Source organism: Entelurus aequoreus, linkage group LG07 (assembly GCF_033978785.1).
Source record: "Entelurus aequoreus isolate RoL-2023_Sb linkage group LG07, RoL_Eaeq_v1.1, whole genome shotgun sequence".
In the NCBI taxonomy this organism is placed as follows: domain Eukaryota; kingdom Metazoa; phylum Chordata; class Actinopteri; order Syngnathiformes; family Syngnathidae; genus Entelurus; species Entelurus aequoreus.
The window spans coordinates 9,345,790-9,366,256 of NC_084737.1; the positions used below are offsets into that span (position 1 = coordinate 9,345,790).

Below are 20,467 nucleotides of genomic sequence, written 5' to 3' on the forward strand. Positions count from 1 at the left end.
CATTATTCACATGTGAATAATATATATACAGTCTATTATACAGCATTATTCACATGTGAATAATATAAATACAGTCTATTATACAGCATTATTCACATGTGAATAATATATATACAGTCTATTATACAGCATTATTCACATGTGAATAATATAAATACAGTCTGTTTACAGCATTATTCACATGTGAATAATATAAATACAGTCTATTATACAGCATTATTCACATGTGAATAATATATATACAGTCTATTATACAGCATTATTCACATGTGAATAATATAAATACAGTCTATTATACAGCATTATTCACATGTGAATAATATAAATACAGTCTATTATACAGCATTATTCACATGTGAATAATATAAATACAGTCTATTATACAGCATTATTCACATGTGAATAATATAAATACAGTCTATTATACAGAATTATTCACATGTGAATAACATAAATACAGTCTATTATACAGCATTATTCACATGTGAATAATATAAATATAATCTATTATACAGCATTGTTCACATGTGAATAATATAAATACAGTCTATTATACAGCATTATACACATGTGAATAATATAAATACAGTCTGTTATACAGCATTATTCACATGTGAATAATATAAATACAGTCTATTATACAGCATTATACACATGTGAATAATATAAATCCAGTCTATTATACAGCATTATTCACATGTGAATAATATAAATACAGTCTGTTATACAGCATTATTCACATGTGAATAATATAAATACTGTCTGTTATACAGCATTATTCACATGTGAATAATATAAATACAGTCTATTATACAGCATTATTCACATGTGAATAACATAAATACAGTCTATTATACAGCATTATACACATGTGAATAATATAAATACAGTCTATTATACAGCATTATTCACATGTGAATAATATAAATAAAATCTTTTATACAGCATTATTCACATGTGAATAATATAAATACAGTCTATTATACAGCATTATTCACATGTGAATAATATAAATACAGTCTGTTATACAGCATTATTCACATGTGAATAATATAAATATAATCTATTATACAGCATTATTCACATGTGAATAATATAAATACAGTCTATTATACAGCATTATACACATGTGAATAATATAAATACAATCTATTATACAGCATTATTCACATGTGAATAATATCAATAAAATCTTTTATACAGCATTATTCACATGTGAATAATATAAATACAGTCTATTATACAGCATTATTCACATGTGAATAACATAAATACAGTCTATTATACAGCATTATACACATGTGAATAATATAAATACAGTCTATTATACAGCATTATTTACATGTGAATAATATAAATAAAATCTTTTATACAGCATTATTCACATGTGAATAATATAAATACAGTCTGTTATACAGCATTATTCACATGTGAATAACATAAATACAGTCTATTATACAGCATTATTCACATGTGAATAATATAAATACAGTCTATTATACAGCATTATTCACATGTGAATAATATAAATACAGTCTATTATACAGCATTATTCACATGTGAATAATATAAATACAGTCTGTTATACAGCATTATTCACATGTGAATAATATAAATATAATCTATTATACAGCATTATTCACATGTGAATAATATAAATACAGTCTATTATACAACATTATACACATGTGAATAATATAAATACAATCTATTATACAGCATTATTCACATGTGAATAATATCAATAAAATCTTTTATACAGCATTATTCACATGTGAATAATATCAATAAAATCTTTTATACAGCATTATTCACATGTGAATAACATAAATACAGTCTATTATACAGCATTATACACATGTGAATAATATAAATACAGTCTATTATACAGCATTATTTACATGTGAATAATATAAATAAAATCTTTTATACAGCATTATTCACATGTGAATAATATAAATACAGTCTATTATACAGCATTATTCACATGTGAATAATATAAATACAGTCTGTTATACAGCATTATTCACATGTGAATAATATAAATACAGTCTGTTATACAGCATTATTCACATGTGAATAATATAAATACAGTCTATTATACAGCATTATTCACATGTGAATAATATAAATACAGTCTGTTATACAGCATTATTCACATGTGAATAATATAAATATAATCTATTATACAGCATTATTCACATGTGAATAATATAAATACAGTCTATTATACAACATTATACACATGTGAATAATATAAATTCAATCTATTATACAGCATTATTCACATGTGAATAATATCAATAAAATCTTTTATACAGCATTATTCACATGTGAATAATATCAATAAAATCTTTTATACAGCATTATTCACATGTGAATAACATAAATACAGTCTATTATACAGCATTATACACATGTGAATAATATAAATACAGTCTATTATACAGCATTATTTACATGTGAATAATATAAATAAAATCTTTTATACAGCATTATTCACATGTGAATAATATAAATACAGTCTATTATACAGCATTATTCACATGTGAATAATATAAATACAGTCTGTTATACAGCATTATTCACATGTGAATAATATAAATACAGTCTGTTATACAGCATTATTCACATGTGAATAATATAAATACAGTCTATTATACAGCATTATTCACATGTGAATAATATAAATACAGTCTATTATACAGCATTATTCACATGTGAATAATATAAATACAGTCTGTTATACAGCATTATTCACATGTGAATAATATAAATATAATCTATTATACAGCATTATTCACATGTGAATAATATAAATACAGTCTATTATACAACATTATACACATGTGAATAATATAAATACAATCTATTATACAGCATTATTCACATGTGAATAATATCAATAAAATCTTTTATACAGCATTATTCACATGTGAATAACATAAATACAGTCTATTATACAGCATTATACACATGTGAATAATATAAATACAGTCTATTATACAGCATTATTTACATGTGAATAATATAAATAAAATCTTTTATACAGCATTATTCACATGTGAATAATATAAATACAGTCTATTATACAGCATTATTCACATGTGAATAATATAAATACAGTCTGTTATACAGCATTATTCACATGTGAATAATATAAATACAGTCTGTTATACAGCATTATTCACATGTGAATAATATAAATACAGTCTGTTATACAGCATTATTCACATGTGAATAATATAAATACAGTCTAGGGTGTGTCAGTCCATGGTGGAGGGTGTGTTAGTGGTTGGTGGAGGGTGACACACCCTCCACCAACCACCGCTAGTGAGAGTGTACATGTGTGTGTGTGAGAGTGTACATGTGTGTGTGAGAGTGTACATGTGTGTGTGTGTGAGAGTGTACATGTGTGTGTGTGAGAGTGTACATGTGTGTGTGAGAGTGTACATGTGTGTGTGTGTGAGAGTGTACATGTGTGTGTGTGAGAGTGTACATGTGTGTGTGAGAGTGTACATGTGTGTGTGTGTGAGAGTGTACATGTGTGTGTGTGAGAGTGTACATGTGTGTGTGTGTGAGAGTGTACATGTGTGTGTGTGAGAGTGTACATGTGTGTGTGTGTGAGAGTGTACATGTGTGTGTGTGAGAGTGTACATGTGTGTGTGTGAGAGTGTACATGTGTGTGTGTGAGAGTGTACATGTGTGTGTGAGAGTGTACATGTGTGTGTGAGAGTGTACATGTGTGTGTGTGTGAGAGTGTACATGAGTTTGTGTGTGAGTGTACATTCGTGTGTGTGAGAGTGTATATGTGTGTGTGTGTGTGTGTGTGTGTGTGTGTGTGTGTGTGTGTGTGTGTGTGTGTGTGTGTGTCGTGCGTGCGTGCGTGCGTGCGTGCGTGCGTGCGTGCGTGCGTGCGTGCGTGCGTGTGTGTGTGTGTTTATAAATGATGGTAACATCATCAATATGATTATGCTTCAAGCTAAGTGTTTTCTACATGATAGAGGATTTATGAAAGTGAAAGCTACATTTTCTAATTAGCTTAATGCTTTGAAATGAACAATCAAATGTTGGAGAATGATTCAAAGTACAAAAGTCCTTTTGTTTTATGTTCTTGATGATGAAAATGCTTTGACTTTTGTGTGGATTTCAAATGTTTGTTTGTTGGTCAATAAAAAAATTTAAAAAAATAAAAAATTAAAAATACCATAAAAACTCCGGACATTAGCCTGTTAGCTTGTAGCTTGAGCGTCTTCAGCTGTTCATGAAGTAGATGCACTTTCACTTCCTGGTGCTCCATGTGGTCATGTGACATAACCCTCTGGGCCTCATCATGGCCGCCCTACACTACTATGTAGACCCCCTGCAGGAACACCCCCTGACATCTACAGCATCTAACGTGCATGCATGTGGATCTAACAGTATGTCCTCCACTCACATCTTCTTGGAAATGTCATTCAGCAAACTTTGTTGGCATGGACTAACTGAGGCGGTACCGGTACCAAAATGTATTTCCAGCCAAGCGTTTCTGGGTGTTGTTGATAAATGGCTTTGGCTTTGCATAGTAGAGTTTTAACTTGCACTTACAGATGGAGCGACCAACTGTAGTTACTGACAGTGGTTTTCTGAAGTGTTCCCGAGCCCATGTGGTGATATCCTTTACACACTGATGTGGCTTTTTGATGCAGTAGTGCCTGAGGGATCCAAGGTGTGTAATATCATGACTCACGTGCAGTGATTTCTCCACATTCTCTGAACCTTTTGATGATATTACGGAGCGTAGATGGTGAAATCCCTAAACTCCTTGGTTGAGAAATGTTGTTCTTCAACAATTTGCTCAGGCATTTGTTGACAAAGTGGTGACCCTCGCCCCCGTCCTTGTTTGTGAACGACTGAGCATTTCATGGAAGCTGCTTTTATACCCAATCATGGCACCCACCCGTTCCCAATTAGCCCGTTCACCTGTGGGATGTTCCACATAAGTGTTTGATGAGCATTCCTCAACTTTTCTCAGTCTTTTTTGACACCTGTGCCAGCTTTTTTGAAACATGTCGCAGGCATCGAATTCCAAATGAGCTAATATTTGCAAAAAATAACAACGTTTCTCAGTTTGAACGTTAAATATCTTGTCTTTGCAGTCTATTCAATTGAATAAAAGTTGAAAAGGTTTTGCAAATCATTGTATGTATATATATATATATATATATATATATATATATATATATATATATATATATATATATATATATATATATATATATATATATATATATATATATATATATGTACATTTATATATATATTATGTATATATATATATTTATATATATATATATATATATATATAAATATATATATATATATGTATATTTATATATATATATATTAAAAATATATATATATATATATATAAATATATATATATATACATGTATATTTATATATATATATATAAAAAAAATATATATATATATAAATATATATATATATATATATTTATATATATATATATATATATATATATATAAATATAATTTATATATAAATATACATAAATATAAATATATATATATATATATATATATATACCATATATATACCATATATATACCATATATATATATATATATATATATATATATATATATATATATATATATATATATATATATATATATATATATATATATATATATACCATATATATATATATATATATATATATCATATATACCTGTCTCCCATTGAAAATGTGTGACACATTATGAAGCGTAAATACATACATATATATATATATATATATATATATATATATACCATATATATATATATATATATATATATATATATATATACCATATATATATATATATATATATCATATATACCTGTCTCCCATTGAAAATGTGTGACACATTATGAAGCGTAAATACATACATATATATATATATATATATATATATATATATATATATATATATATATATATATATATATATATATATATATATATGTATATATATATATACATATATATATATATGTATGTATTTACGCTTCATAATGTGTCACACATTTTCAATGGGAGACAGGTCTGGACTACAGGCCCAGTGAAGCGTTTCTGGGTGTTGTTGATAAATGGCTTTGGCTTTGCATAGTAGAGTTTTAACTTGCACTTACAGATGTAGCGACCAACTGTAGTTACTGACAGTGGTTTTCTGAAGTGTTCAATTGAATATAAGTTGAAAAGGATTTGTTGTATTCTCTTTTTATTTACCATTTACACACCGTGACAACTTCACTGCTTTTGGGGGTTTTGTCATTCATGAACTCAGCCCTCCCGGATGGCACAGAGGGATGGGCGGCCGTTGAAGAAGAATAAAACAATCCATCATTAATCCTTCTGCAAAACTCGCCGGGCTCTCAGAATGTCAACCTTCCCGTGCGTTGACCTTAAAAGTCTTGAAAAAAGGAGTTCTTTTCTGCACCCGCCTGCTCGCTCCTCGCCGCTCTTTCCCGTCTTTGCATCATTCTGGTAGTGTCAGCGTTCCTCCTCCTCCTCCTCCTCCGGTCCAATGGCGTCATCCAGGTGCAAGATGGCGTCTTCCTCGCCGTCCAGTCGGCCGGAGACGTGCGTCTCAACCAGGCGTGACGAAGGACGGGTAACAGGACACGGTGGAGAGAATAAAAGAGTTGCAGGAAAATTCTACTCCCGCGGTTTCTGTTCTTCCGTGGGAGAGTTGGCGGCGGCGTGGTCGTCTGTGCCGCGAGTCACAGCGGGGGGGGGGTCCACGCTAAAAAGTACACAATGAGACTTTCACGCACGGATGAAAGCGCGAGGACGGAGACAAAAACGGCGAGAGGAGGGGCCGCTTCTAATTTAAGAGGTGGAATTGAGCATGGAGGAGGAGAAGGAGACGAAGAACGCCTGAACAAACGAGGGAGAAGAAAAGATGCTGGATGGAGTACGTTCCCTTTCGGCGGCGGCGGCTGCGTGACGAGAGCGAGCAGCTGCCACGCCTTTCACCTCTTTGCGGCGAGTGTGAAAGACGCTAATGAGGAATAAAGAAGCAGGAAGAGCTGCCATTTATGTCCCATGAAGAAGACACAAATATGCCAAAGTCCCATGAAGGAACCTATTAAAGGCCTACTGAAAGCCACTACTAGCGACCACGCAGTCTGATAGTTTAAAGGCCTACTGAAATGATTTTTTTTTTAATTTAAACGGGAATAGCAGATCCATTCTATGTGTTATACTTGATCATTTTGCGATATTGCCATATTTTTGCTGAAAGGATTTAGTAGAGAAAATCGACGATAAAGTTCGCAACTTTTGCTCGCTGATAAAAAAAGCCTTACCTGTAGCGGAAGTAGCGTGACGTCACAGGAGCTAGTATTCCTCACAATTCCCCGTTGTTTACAATGGAGCGAGAGAGATTCGGACCGAGAAAGTGATGATTACCCCATTAATTTGAGCGAGGATGAAAGATTCGTAGATGAGGAACGTTACAGTGAAGGACTTGAGAGGCAGTGCAGGACGTATCTTTTTTCGCTCTGACCGTAACTTAGGTACAAGCTGGCTCATTGGATTCCACACTCTCCTTTTTTTATTGTGGATCACGGATTTGTATGTTAAACCACCTCGGATACTATATCCTCTTGAAAATGAGAGTCGAGAACACGAAATGGACATTCAGTGCCTTTTATCTCCACGACAATACATCGGCGAAATGCTTTAGCTACGAGCTAACGTGATAGCATCGTGCTTTAACTGCATATAGAAACAAAAAAATAAACCCCTGACTGGAAGGATAGATAGAAAATCAACAATACTATTAAACCGTGGACATGTAAATACACGGTTAATGCTTTCCAGGCTGGCGAAGGTTAACAATGCTGTTGCTAACGACGCCATTGAAGCTAACTTGGCAACTTAGCAACGGGACCTCACAGAGCTATGCTAAAAACATTAGCTCTCCACCTACGCCAGCCAGCCCTCATCTACTCATCAACACCCGTGCTCACCTGCGTTCCAGCGATCGGCAGAAGGACGAAGGACTTCACCCGATGCGTTTGGCGGCCCGGAGACGTAGGAAGTCAAGGTTAGGTCGGCGGCTAGCGCGGCTAGCGCTCCAACAAAGTCCTCCTGGTTGTGTTGCTGTAGTCCGCTGCTAATACACAGATCCCACCTACAACTGTCTTCTTTGCAGCCTTCATTGTTCATTAAACAAATTGCAAAAGATGTCCTGAATACTGTGGAATTATGAAATGAAAACAGAGCTTTTTGTATAGGATTCTACGGGTACCATAACTTCCGTTACTCTGACTTCGTCACGCGCATACATCATCATACCGCGACGTTTCAGCCGGATATTTCCCGGGAAGCTTTAAATGTCACTTTATAAGTTAACCCGGCCGTATTGGCATGTGTTGCAATGTTAAGATTTCATCATTGATATATAAACTATCAGACTGCGTGGTCGGTAGTAGTGGCTTTCAGTAGGCCTTTAAATATCAATGATGAAATCTTAACATTGCAACACATGCCAATACGGCCGGGTTAACTTATAAAGTGACATTTTAAATTTCCCGCAAAACTTCCGGTTGAAAACGTCTATGTATGATGACGTATGCGCGTGACGTCAATGGTTGAACCGGAAGTATTCGGACACATTGTATCCAATACAAAAAGTTCTGTTTTCGTTTCATAATTCCACAGTATTCTGGACATCTGTGTTGGTGAATCTTTTGCAATTTGTTTAATGAACAATGAAGACTGCAAAGAAGAAAGTTGTAGGTGGGATCGGTGTATTAGCGGCTGGCTGCAGCAACACAACCAGGAGGACTTTGAGTTGGATATTGTTGCGTTCGACCAGATGTTCCTCCAAGTGGGATGTAAAACGCTGGTCAGTCCCAAGTTCCTTAGATGACATATAAACTGAACTCAAAGGTACCACCAAGCACAGTATAGGTATTTTGTAATTTATTGTCAAATATTTGAGAATAGAGACCAGCCTCGAACAACACATACAAATGCGTAGCCCAAGTTGATCTGGCATTCCAAAGGAAAAAGCAACTCTTTTCACACAAAGAAAGCCCCCACCCCCCCTCCTCTCAACACTGATAAGAAGAGAGACTTGGGGGTTGTGTTCACATTCCTGATGGTTTACGACCCTGTCTAAACAGGCAATCTGAAGACAAAGAGAAACTGGTATACGGAGTATACATGGAAAAATATGAGCTGATTCAAACATGATTATGAATAAAGAAATAACTCTTAAACATATGCATTATCCACAATAGCAGACGCGCTATCCGACGCTAGCCGCCGACCGCACGGATGATCGGGTGAAGTCCTTCGTCGCGCCGTCGATCGCTGGAACGCAGGTGAGCACGGGTGTTGATGAGCAGATGAGGGCTGGCGTAGGTGGATAGCTAATGTTTTTAGCATAGCTCTGACGAGGTCCCGTTGCTAAGTTAGCTTCAATGGCGTCGTTAGCAACAGCATTGTTAAGCTTCGCCAGGCTGGAAAGCATTAACCGTGTAGTTACATGTCCATGGTTTAATAGTATTGTTGATCTTCTGTCTATCCTTCCAGTCAGGGGTTTATTTAGTCTGTTTCTATCTGCATTTAAGCACGATGCTATCATGTTAGCTCCGTAGCTAAAGTGCTTCGCCGATGTATTGTCGTGGAGATAAAAGTCACTGTGAATGTCCATTTCGCGTTCTCGACTCTCATTTTCAAGAGGATATAGTATCCGAGGTGGTTTCAAATACAAATCCGTGATCCACAATAGAAAAAGGAGAAAGTGCGGAATCCAATGAGCCAGCTTGTACCTAAGTTACGGTCAGAGCGAAAAAAGATACGTCCTGCACTGCACTCTAGTCCTTCACTCTCACGTTCCTCATCCACGAATCTTTCATCCTGGCTCAAATTAATGGGGTAATCGTCGCTTTCTCGGGCCGAATCGCTCTCGCTGCTGGTGTAAACAATGGGGAAATGTGAGGAGCCTTTCAACCTGTGACGTCACGCTACTTCCGGTACAGGCAAGGCTTTTTTTTTAACAGCGACCAAAAGTTGCGAACTTACCATAATGACAACATTAAATACAGTAGTGTAGTAGACCTAAGTATTCATTAAGTACCACCATAATGACAACATTAAATACAGTAGTGTAGTAGACCTAAGTATTCATTAAGTACCACCATAATGACAACATTAAATACAGTAGTGTAGTAGACCTAAGTATTCATTAAGTACCACCATAATGACAACATTAAATACGGTAGTGTAGTAGACCTAAGTATTCATCAAGTACCACCATAATGACAACATTAAATACAGTAGTGTAGTAGACCTAAGTATTCATTAAGTACCACCATAATGACAACATTAAATACGGTAGTGTAGTAGACCTAAGTATTCATTAAGTACCACCATAATGACAACATTAACATACAGTAGTGTAGTAGACCTAAGTATTCATTAAGTACCACCATAATGACAACATTAAATACAGTAGTGTAGTAGACCTAAGTATTCATTAAGTACCACCATAATGACCAACATTAAAATACAGTAGCATAGTGTTCATAAGTGTTCATTGAAAACAAGGCAGAGGTTTTATTTAACAAGTATGTTTAGTATTTTGAACATTACACACAGTTTGAACGGTAACACTGTGTTTGAATATTTACTTAAGTGATTTTATTGGTGTGACACACGTATTGAAAATAAATAAAATAATTGAAAATAAATGTCCACTACAGTGCTTGTTAGGTGTGTTCAACTCTGATATCATAGCCGTATTACATTATATATACTATATTATATTCTGATATCAGAGCCATACTACATTATATATACTATATTATATTCTGATATCAGAGCCATACTACATTATATATACTATATTATATTCTGATATCATAGCCATACTACATTATATATACTATATTATATTCTGATATCATAGCCATACTACATTATATATACTATATTATATTCTGATATCATAGCCATACTACATTATATATACTATATTATATTCTGATATCATAGCCATATTACATTATATATACTATATTATATTCTGATATCATAGCCATATTACATTATATATACTATATTATATTCTGATATCATAGCCATATTACATTATACATACTATATTATATTCTGATATCATAGCCATACTACATGATATATACTATATTATATTCTGATATCATAGCCATACTACATGATATATACTATATTATATTCTGATATCATAGCCATATTACATTATACATACTATATTATATTCTGATATCATAGCCATACTACATTATATATACTATATTATATTCTGATATCATAGCCATATTACATTATATATACTATATTATATTCTGATATCATAGCCATACTACATTATATATACTATATTATATTCTGATATCATAGCCATACTACATTATATATACTATATTATATTCTGATATCATAGCCATATTACAGCCTTCAGTATGCATGTGAAAGTGCCGCCTAAGGAGGGCTGGGTTTGTTCTCTTTCCACTGATTGGCCTGAGGGAAGCCTGCATCACCAGCAAGGGGAGGACATGTTTGCTTAGCAAGAACACACACACACACACACACACACACACACACACACACACACACACACACACACACACACACACACACACACACACACACACACACACACACACACACACCACACCACTTTCTTCCCTGGATTTCAAACACACGGCTCAAAATAGCACACAGACGTGGTTAATGGATGTGAAAAGAAGGTATCTTGTTGTTCTTGTGTGGTCCCCACAAAGAGTAGTACCTCATTGGAAGACACACACGCACACACACACACACACACACACACGCACACACACACTATAAATATCCACGTGCCACTCAAAGTGAATCAGTTGTCTATCCCCAAGCTGCTGTCCCACATAACCAGTCAAGTGAGTTGTGTGTGTGTGTGCGTGTGTGTGTGTGTGTGTGTGTGTGTGTGTGTGTGTGTGTGTGTGTGTGTGTGTGTGTGTGTGTGTGTGTGTGTGTGTGTGTGTGTGTGTGTGTGTGTGTGTGTGTGTGTGTGTGTCTTGTCCAATATACAGTAGCTTTTTTCCGACACATCGCTACCATGGTTACACGGCGACATAAAGAATAGTCATCATATTACCATATTTTGGTGCCGGTACCAAGATGTATTTTGATACTTTTCGATACTTTTCTAAATAAAGGGCACCACAAAAAATGTTATCATTGTCTTTATTGTAACAAAAAATGTTGGAGTACATGAAACATATGTTAATTATTGTCATTTAGTCCTTAAATAAAATAGACAACTTGTCTTTTAGTAGTAAGTAAACAAACAAAGACTCCTAATTAGTCTATGCAGTAACATGTTGTGTCATTTATACGCCTATTATTTTGCACACATTATAAAGGACAAACTGTAAAAATGTTTCATTATATCAACGACGTTCACACGTATCCACAATTTTGCATTTTGCACATTTTTTTTTTTGCACCATGACTAGGGAAGGTTGTTTGGATTGTGTCTAGGGTTGTCCCGATACCAATAGTTTGGTACCGTTACGGGTACCAAAATGTATTACGATACTTTTGATGCTTTTCGATACTTTTCTAAATAAATGGGACCACAAAAAATGTCATTATTGTCTTTATTTGAACACAACAAATGTTAGTGTACATGAAACATATGTTTATTATTGTCATTTAGTCCTTAAATAAAATGTTGAACATACTAGACAACTTGTCTTTTAGTAGTAAGTAAACAAACAAAGACTCCTAATTAGTCTATGCAGTAACATATTGTGTCATTTATACACCTATTATTTTGTACACATTTGAGGGACAAACTGTAAAAAAATTATTATTAATCCACTTGTTCATTTACTGTTAATATCTGCTTACTTTCTGTTTTAACATGTTCTATCTACACTTCTGTTCAAATGTAATAATCACTTATTCTTCTCTTCTTTGATACTTGACATAAGTTTTGGATGATACCACACATTTAGGTGTCGATCCGATACCAAGTAGTTACAGGATCATACATTGGACATATAATAATTGAATGTATATACTCAGATGTTTAACTTGTATGATGACAGTATTATGCTCACAGTAAATACGCTATATTGCCAAAAGTATTTGGCCACCTGCCTTGACTCACATATGACCTTGAAGTGACATTCCATGGAATTGTCCAAAATGTTTTGGTATCCTGGAGCATTCAAAGTTCCTTTCACTGGAACTAAGGGGCTAAGCCCAACTCCTGAAAAACCAACCCCACACCATAATTCCTCCTCCACCAAATTTCACACTCGGCACAATGCGGTCCGAAATGTAGCGTTCTACCGGCAACCTCCGAACCCAGACTGGTCCATCAGATTGCCAGATGGAAAAGCGTGACTCATCAGTCCAGAGAAGGCGTCTCCACTGCTCTAGAGTCCAGTGGTGATGTCCTTTACACCACTGCATCCCACGCTTTGCATTGGACTTGGTGATGTATGGCTTAGACACAGCTGCTCGGCCATGGAAACCCGTTCCATGAAGCTCCCTGCGTACTGTGCGTGGGCTAATTGGAAGGTCACATGAAGTTTGGAGCAGAAAGTCTTTGCACTATGCCCTTCAGCATTTGCTGACCCCTCAGTTTACGTGGCCTACCACTTGGTGGCTGAGTTTCTTTTGTTCCCTAAACTCTTCACTTTTCTTATAATAAAGTTGACTTTGGAATATTTAGGCGCGAGGAAATTTCACGACTGGATTTGTTGCTCAGGTGGCATCACTGAGAGCGGCCCATTCTTTCACAAATGTTTGTAGAAACAGTCTCCATGCCTAAGTGCTTGATTTGATACACCGGGCCAAGTGATTAGGACACCTGATTCTCATCATTTGGACAGGTGGCCAATGTAGTGTATTTGTACCATGAGTTGATTAACATGGACCCCCGACTTAAACAAGTTAGAAAACTTATTGGGGTGTTACCATTTAGTGGCCAATTGTACGGAATATGTACTGTACTGTGCAATCTACTTATAAAAGTTTCAATCAATCCAATCACAGTCACGTTTAACATAGGGCTACCTAGACGGGCTACTGTCGACAACTTGTGATCTGATTGGCTATCGCAAATGTCTATCAACCGCACACTCCGGCAGAATTCACGCAGCGCTGGCAACGAGCTAGCTCAATTCCGATTGCTGAATGAGGCATCTCCTTCTAAGTATACGAATGCGCATATTGCCCGTCCCCTTAAAAGCTGTGGGGGGGTCGCACTAATATACAATGAAAGTCTTTGCACTATGCGCTTCAGCATCCGCCGACCCCTCTCTGTCAGTTTACGTGGCCTACCACTTGGTGGCTGAAGTTGCTGTTGTTCCCAAACTCTTCACTTTTCTCATAACAAAGTTGACTTTGGAATATTTAGGCGTGAGGAACTGCTTGGATTACTCCCAGAATGTTGCGTGATAAAGTGATTGGTCCGACTCGTCCCAACGTTTGGCTCTAATCCTTGCCGCAAAGGTTTGGAAACAGGGCTTTTATTGTGAAGGGCAGTGAAGTTGAATTACTGTGCGATGCTAACATTGTGAGGGTATGAAGGGGAGGAGAGGACCGAGCTTGATGTGATGGATTGGACGCTTGAGGCTGAGGCAACCCAGAAACGGAGGACTTGGAATGAAGGAAAAAGGCCGACTGGGTTAAATTGGACCCAGAAAGAAAGACAGCGTGATGGCTAACAAGCTAAAGTGATGGAGTGTTCAGTTCAGTTCAATGTAATCATTTATATAGCACATTTAAAGCTACATGCTGTAGTATATAGCACATTTAAAGCTACATGCTGTAGTATATAGCACATTTAAAGCTACATGCTGTAGTATATAGCACATTTCAAAACAACGCCAGTTGGCCAAAGTGCTGTACAGACAAAGAAAACATTTTAAATGTAGCTCACATAGCTATGCTACTGTGGCTAACCTAGCATGGTGTTAAAATATAATGTTAACATGTAGCTCACATAGCTATGATACTGTGGCTAACCTAGTATGGTGTTAAAATGCAGTGTTAGCATGTAGTTCAAATAGCGATCTTACCTAGCATGATGTTAAAATGTAATTTTAGCATGTAGCTCACACAGCTATGCTACTGTGGCTAACCTAGCATGATGTTAAAATGTAATGTTATCATGTAGTTCACATCGCTATGCTAGTGAGGCTTACCTAGCATGATGTTAAAATGAATGTTAGCATGTAGCTCATATAGCTATGCTACTGTGGCTAACCTAGCATGATGTTAAAATGCAATGTTAGCATGTAGTTCACACCGCTATGCAAGTGGGGCTTACCTACCATGATGTCAAAATGAATGTTAGCATGTAGTTCACATAGCTATGCTACTGTGGCTTACCTAGCAAGATGTTAAAATGCAATGTTAGCATGTAGCCTACATAGCTATGCTGGTTTTGCCTGTTGCTCACCTAGCACAATGTTAAAACATAATGTTAGCATGTACCTCACATAGCTATGCTACTGTGGCAAACCTAGCATGATGTTAAAACGCAATGTTAGCATGTAGTTCACATTGCGATGCTAGTAGGGCTTACCTAGCATGATGTTAAAATGAATGTTAGCATGTAGTTCACATAGCGATGCTAGTGGGGCTTACCTAGCCTGATGTTAAAATGCAATGTTAGCATGTAGTTCACATAGCGATGCTAGTGGGGCTTACCTGGCATGATGTTAAAATGAATGTTAGCATGTAGCTCACATAGCTATGTTACTGTGGCTAACCTAGCATGATGTTAAAGTGTAATGTTAGCATGTAGCTCACATAGCTATGCTACTGTGGCTAACCTAGCATGATGTTATAATTTAACGTTATCATGTAGCTTACATAGCTATGCACGTATACATATTACAACATACAACTGGAGACTTGCAGCAGAGGGGAGGGAGTGGGGGCTACGGTGGCGGGCTGCAGCTCTTCAAGCAACTGCCCAGCCGTCCATCACCCCTAAGGGATTTGTGATTATCTTCTGTTCTCGCCTCCTATTCTTCTTATTTGTGCCATTTGTATTCAATTCACTTTACTGTGTCAAACTCCGCCCCTTTTGCTTTCCTATTACTTGGTGACAAATGGTTACTAAAAATTGGTACGGATGAGTCATTTTAGTGTCCTTCACAACTCTTCCGTCTCCCTTCAGGTACATCCACGCCCTTTACTTGGGCGCCCAGAGTCGTTGGCACGGCGACGACTCCCGCCACCGATTCCACTGGCGGCTGATGTTCGAGAGCGCAGACATCACCATGCTCCGCCTCCTGGAAGCTTTCCTCAAGTCGGCGCCACAGCTGGTCCTCCAGCTCAGCATCATGATCCACGGGAACGCCGTACTGCCGCTGCAAGGTTAGACACTCGCGGGTAGCTGAGTTAAAAGTTCATGGTCCACATGTTGTTAGGAAGCTACTGGTTGTGGATTCCTAAGTTTGATGTTGGAAGAAGTAGGATTTCTTATTCAAGGAAAATAATTAGAAGGGTGCATAAAAACGGTTCTTAAAAAATATAACCCTCCTAACCCCAAACGAAACCCTCACCTCAACCACTAACCATTGTGTAATTCTAAAGTCACTTTTCCCGTAGCACCTTAACCTACCCCAAATCCTAACCGAAACCTGGGGGGAGCCTGAGACTCTGACTTTCTCGGATACAAGCAGTATTCTCTGGTAAGAAAACATCCCTGAACTTAATCCCTGAAAGTTCCAGGTCTCACTCCGAAAACTCCCAGTGCTCTGCCAAAAAGGACTTCCTTCTAAAGCCCTGGGTGGCTCCAAAAGTTCCAAAATGTGTCCAAGGAGTACCGGGGTGAGCCCAATTTGGGTACATTTCGAACCTCACTGTACCATCAAAGTTTTCAATGGTGGTTATAAACGTCATGCCCGTACAAGGTGTTGTAAAATAAGGACAGAGTGTGAACAGCTTACCCCTAACAATGACTTTATTCTTAAACCACTAACTCAAAGTCTACGGAACCAATTCTCAAGTCGGCGCCACAGCTGGTCCTCCAGCTCAGCATCATGAGCCACTGAAACGGCGTACTGCCGCTGCAAGGTGAGACACTCGCGGGTAGCTGAGTTTAAAAGTTCAGGAACCAAATGTTGTTGGAAAGCTCCTGGTTATGGATTCCTAAGTTTGATGTTGGGAGAATTAGGATTTCTTATTAAAGGAAAACGGAAAAATAATTAGAAGGGTGCATAAAAACTGTTAACAGGAAATATAACCCTCCTCACCCCAAACAAAACTCTAACTTCAACCACTAACCATTCTGTAATTCTAAAGTCACTTCTCCCGTAGCACCTTAACCTACCCCATATCCTAACCGAAACCTGGGGGAGCCTGAGACCTCGGATTTTCTCTGGTGAGAAAGCATCCCTGAACTTAACCCCTGAAAGTTCCAGGTTTCCTCCAAAAGCATTATCTCACTCCGAAAATTCCCAGTGCTCTGCCAAAAAGGACTTACTAAAGCCCTCTATGACTCCAAAAGTTCAGAAATGTGTCCAAGGAGTACAGGGGTGGGCCCAATTTGGGTACATTTCGGACCTCACCGTACCTTCGAAGTTTTGAATGGTGGTTAAAAACGTCATGCCCGTACAAGGTGTTGTAAAATAAGGACAGAGTATTAAAAGCCTACCACTAACCTTGATTTTATAATCAAACCACTAACTCAGAGTCAACGGAACCAATCCTCATAACCCCTACACATACACTGACACATAGTCTTAAACCCCAACCATAATCCGCTAAATCCTATCTCAACCATAACCTATCATCTTGACCGTTGGATAGTACTTTCTTGCATAAATTGTTAGGTCCGTGTGGTGTTTCGGCGCAGGTCTGTCGGCCTCGGCCTCTCTGGTGTCGCTGGCCTGGATGATCGCGTCCTACCAGAAGGTTCTGAGGGACTCGCGTGATGACAAGCTGCCCATGTCCTACAAGGCTGTCATTGCCCAGATCCTGTGGCACCTGTTCACCATAGGGGCCAGGACCGTGGCCTTCGCCCTCTTCGCCTCAGTCTTCCAGCTCTACTTTGGAATCTTCATCGTCAGTCACTGGTAAGACACATTCTGTCAGAAGCACAACAATATGTCCTGATCCGATATTGACATCAGATATCGGTTCTCCAATAAGCACGCAAGTTTGGTCTTTTCTTGTATTTCAGTCAAGTCATTTACAAAAGATAATCATGATAGGAACTAGCAGCTGCACAACAGCTAAGCACACAATAGCGCACAAGCTAAGCATACGTATTAAGTGTCTATAATTGAACAATATTGCAGTCTAAAACTCCACATTTGCCAATATAAACAAGTATCCAATTATATTTTGGTCTTTCAAGGTGTATAATGACCTTCTGGATCATCCAAGGCGAGACAGACTTCTGCATGTCCAAGTGGGAGGAAATAATCTACAACATGGTGGTGGGTATCATCTACATCTTCTGCTGGTTCAACGTCAAGGAAGGGCCTAGCCGCCTCCGCATGACCGTCTACTACGCCGTGACGCTGGCCGAGAACGTGGCGTTGACGGCCGCCTGGTACACGTACCGCGGCCCGCATACCTCCGACTCCTACGCCCTGGTGGTGGTGTGCCTAGTGGCCTGCAGCTTCGCCCTGGGGACGTTCTTCATGCTGGTCTACTACTGCTGGCTGCACCCAGACGGGCCAGTCCTGGGCACAAACTGGGCAGGGTGTGTAGATGAGGGCATGGTGGGCGCAGGCGGGGTGGCGGGTGTCATCGATGCCTGCCTCACCCCATCTCAAGGCTCGCAAACAGATATGGTGATCACCAGTCCTCCCAGGACTCTCCCCAGGACTAAAGACACGGGGGACATGGTTCCAGGGGAGCAGGAAAGGGACAGGGAGAGGGATCGGGACAGTTGCCTGCCAGTCTTTCAGGTGCGTCCGTCTCCTTCATCCTCTCCGGCACTCCTTCACAGGACCTCCTCCTCACAAGAGGGACCTGTGATCCGGATTGACCTTCCGAGGAAGCGATATCCGGCCTGGGATGCCCACTTTATCGACCGGCGTCTCCGCAAGACCATTCTCCTTCTGGAGACCACATCGGCGGTCAGTCCCAGGATACAGTACAGGAGTAGCATGATGGGCAGTAAGGAGGTGCTTGAGTACGAGACTACGGTTTAAGATTTTCAGTTTGGAAACAAAGTCTGGGATCAAGGCTCAGCCTTAGACCGTGTGCACTCCCTACGCCAGGAGACAGGGAACAGTTTTTTTCCACCAAAAAATGGCCGTCAAACTCGATTGTATAATGTGAAGCGCAATCTGTGGCCGGGATCGACCCGTCTCGAGATGAAAGGGCATCACTGAGCCGACGAGGGAGTCGGATAATCTTGGTCGGATTGAAATGTTGGTCGGTGAGAAACTTAATCTCTCATCGTGGGACCGACAAGACTGTCAGGAAGAGATTAACGAGATGCTTCATGAACATGAGCCTCGGAACCGTGGAGACCACCCTTGAAGCGAAAGACTCTTAAGGCCGTTTTGACGGGACATGCAATTATTGTGGCGCTGACTGAAACAATAGCCTCTTTCACACGGTACATTTATCGCCTTTGCCTTTTACACGCGACATAACATCCGCCAATCGGAAAATTAATACGACGAACCCCCGGGACAGCAACGGTTGCTTTCACCGCAAAAGGGTGGGAGAAGATTCCCTTTCAAACAGGCGGCGTCCCGCTCTGATAGGCCAAATATCCGAGGTAGGACTTCATTTGCGCCACTCATTCCGTGTTAGCGTGGTTCATACAGAGCAGCCACCTGGAAAGAAGGTGGGAAAATGCCGGATTTAACAGGCAGTGTCAAAGATTCTAGAGTTTAAGTTTTGGTGAAAATTGGGCTTCGGTCTTGGTATCCTATTTACCCGAATATAAGACGACCACTCTTTCTCGAAATACCATTTAAGTCAAGCGGTAGATTGTAGTAATATGACCTTTTTTATTGGCTGATGGGCAGTTATTGACGACTTTGTTGATCGGCAGTACAGTGGAATCTTGATTTACAAACTTAATAGGTTCTTGAACAGGGTCGGTAAATAGAAATATTTGTATATTTGAGCCACTTTCTCCATAAGGAACAATGTAAACATGAACATCCTCAACAAAAGTCCATTTACGTACGGAAGTACCATTGGCGTTCCGTCTTCTAAGTCGTCCGTAAGACTCTTCATCCATCACTCCAATTAACATTTTTTGGGTTTTACAATATAACTAAAACAATTCCTACTTACTCAACCGTCCCATGTGTGACGTCTGTAGGAGTGTTTTCATGCATGTTTTTTTTTTACGTGCTATCGAAATTTAATGAAGCTAGCTATGCTAACACGTTTACGGCATTTCATTTTGTATTTTTCACAAATTCC

The 20,467-nt window shown here is 38.2% G+C and overlaps 1 protein-coding gene across 1 annotated transcript in view; it reads left to right on the forward strand.

The window, feature by feature from the left end:
* xkr7b (XK, Kell blood group complex subunit-related family, member 7b) overlaps positions 1-20,130 on the forward strand; it is a 62,820-nt gene extending 42,690 nt beyond the window's left edge. The window contains exons 2-4 of the mRNA XM_062052546.1: positions 16,239-16,438; positions 17,922-18,141; positions 18,426-20,130. Coding sequence (XP_061908530.1) covers positions 16,239-16,438; positions 17,922-18,141; positions 18,426-19,230 — 1,225 coding nt within the window. The 3' untranslated portion in view covers positions 19,231-20,130. The remainder of the gene's footprint in view (positions 1-16,238; positions 16,439-17,921; positions 18,142-18,425) is intronic.
* Positions 20,131-20,467: the final 337 nt, after the last annotated feature.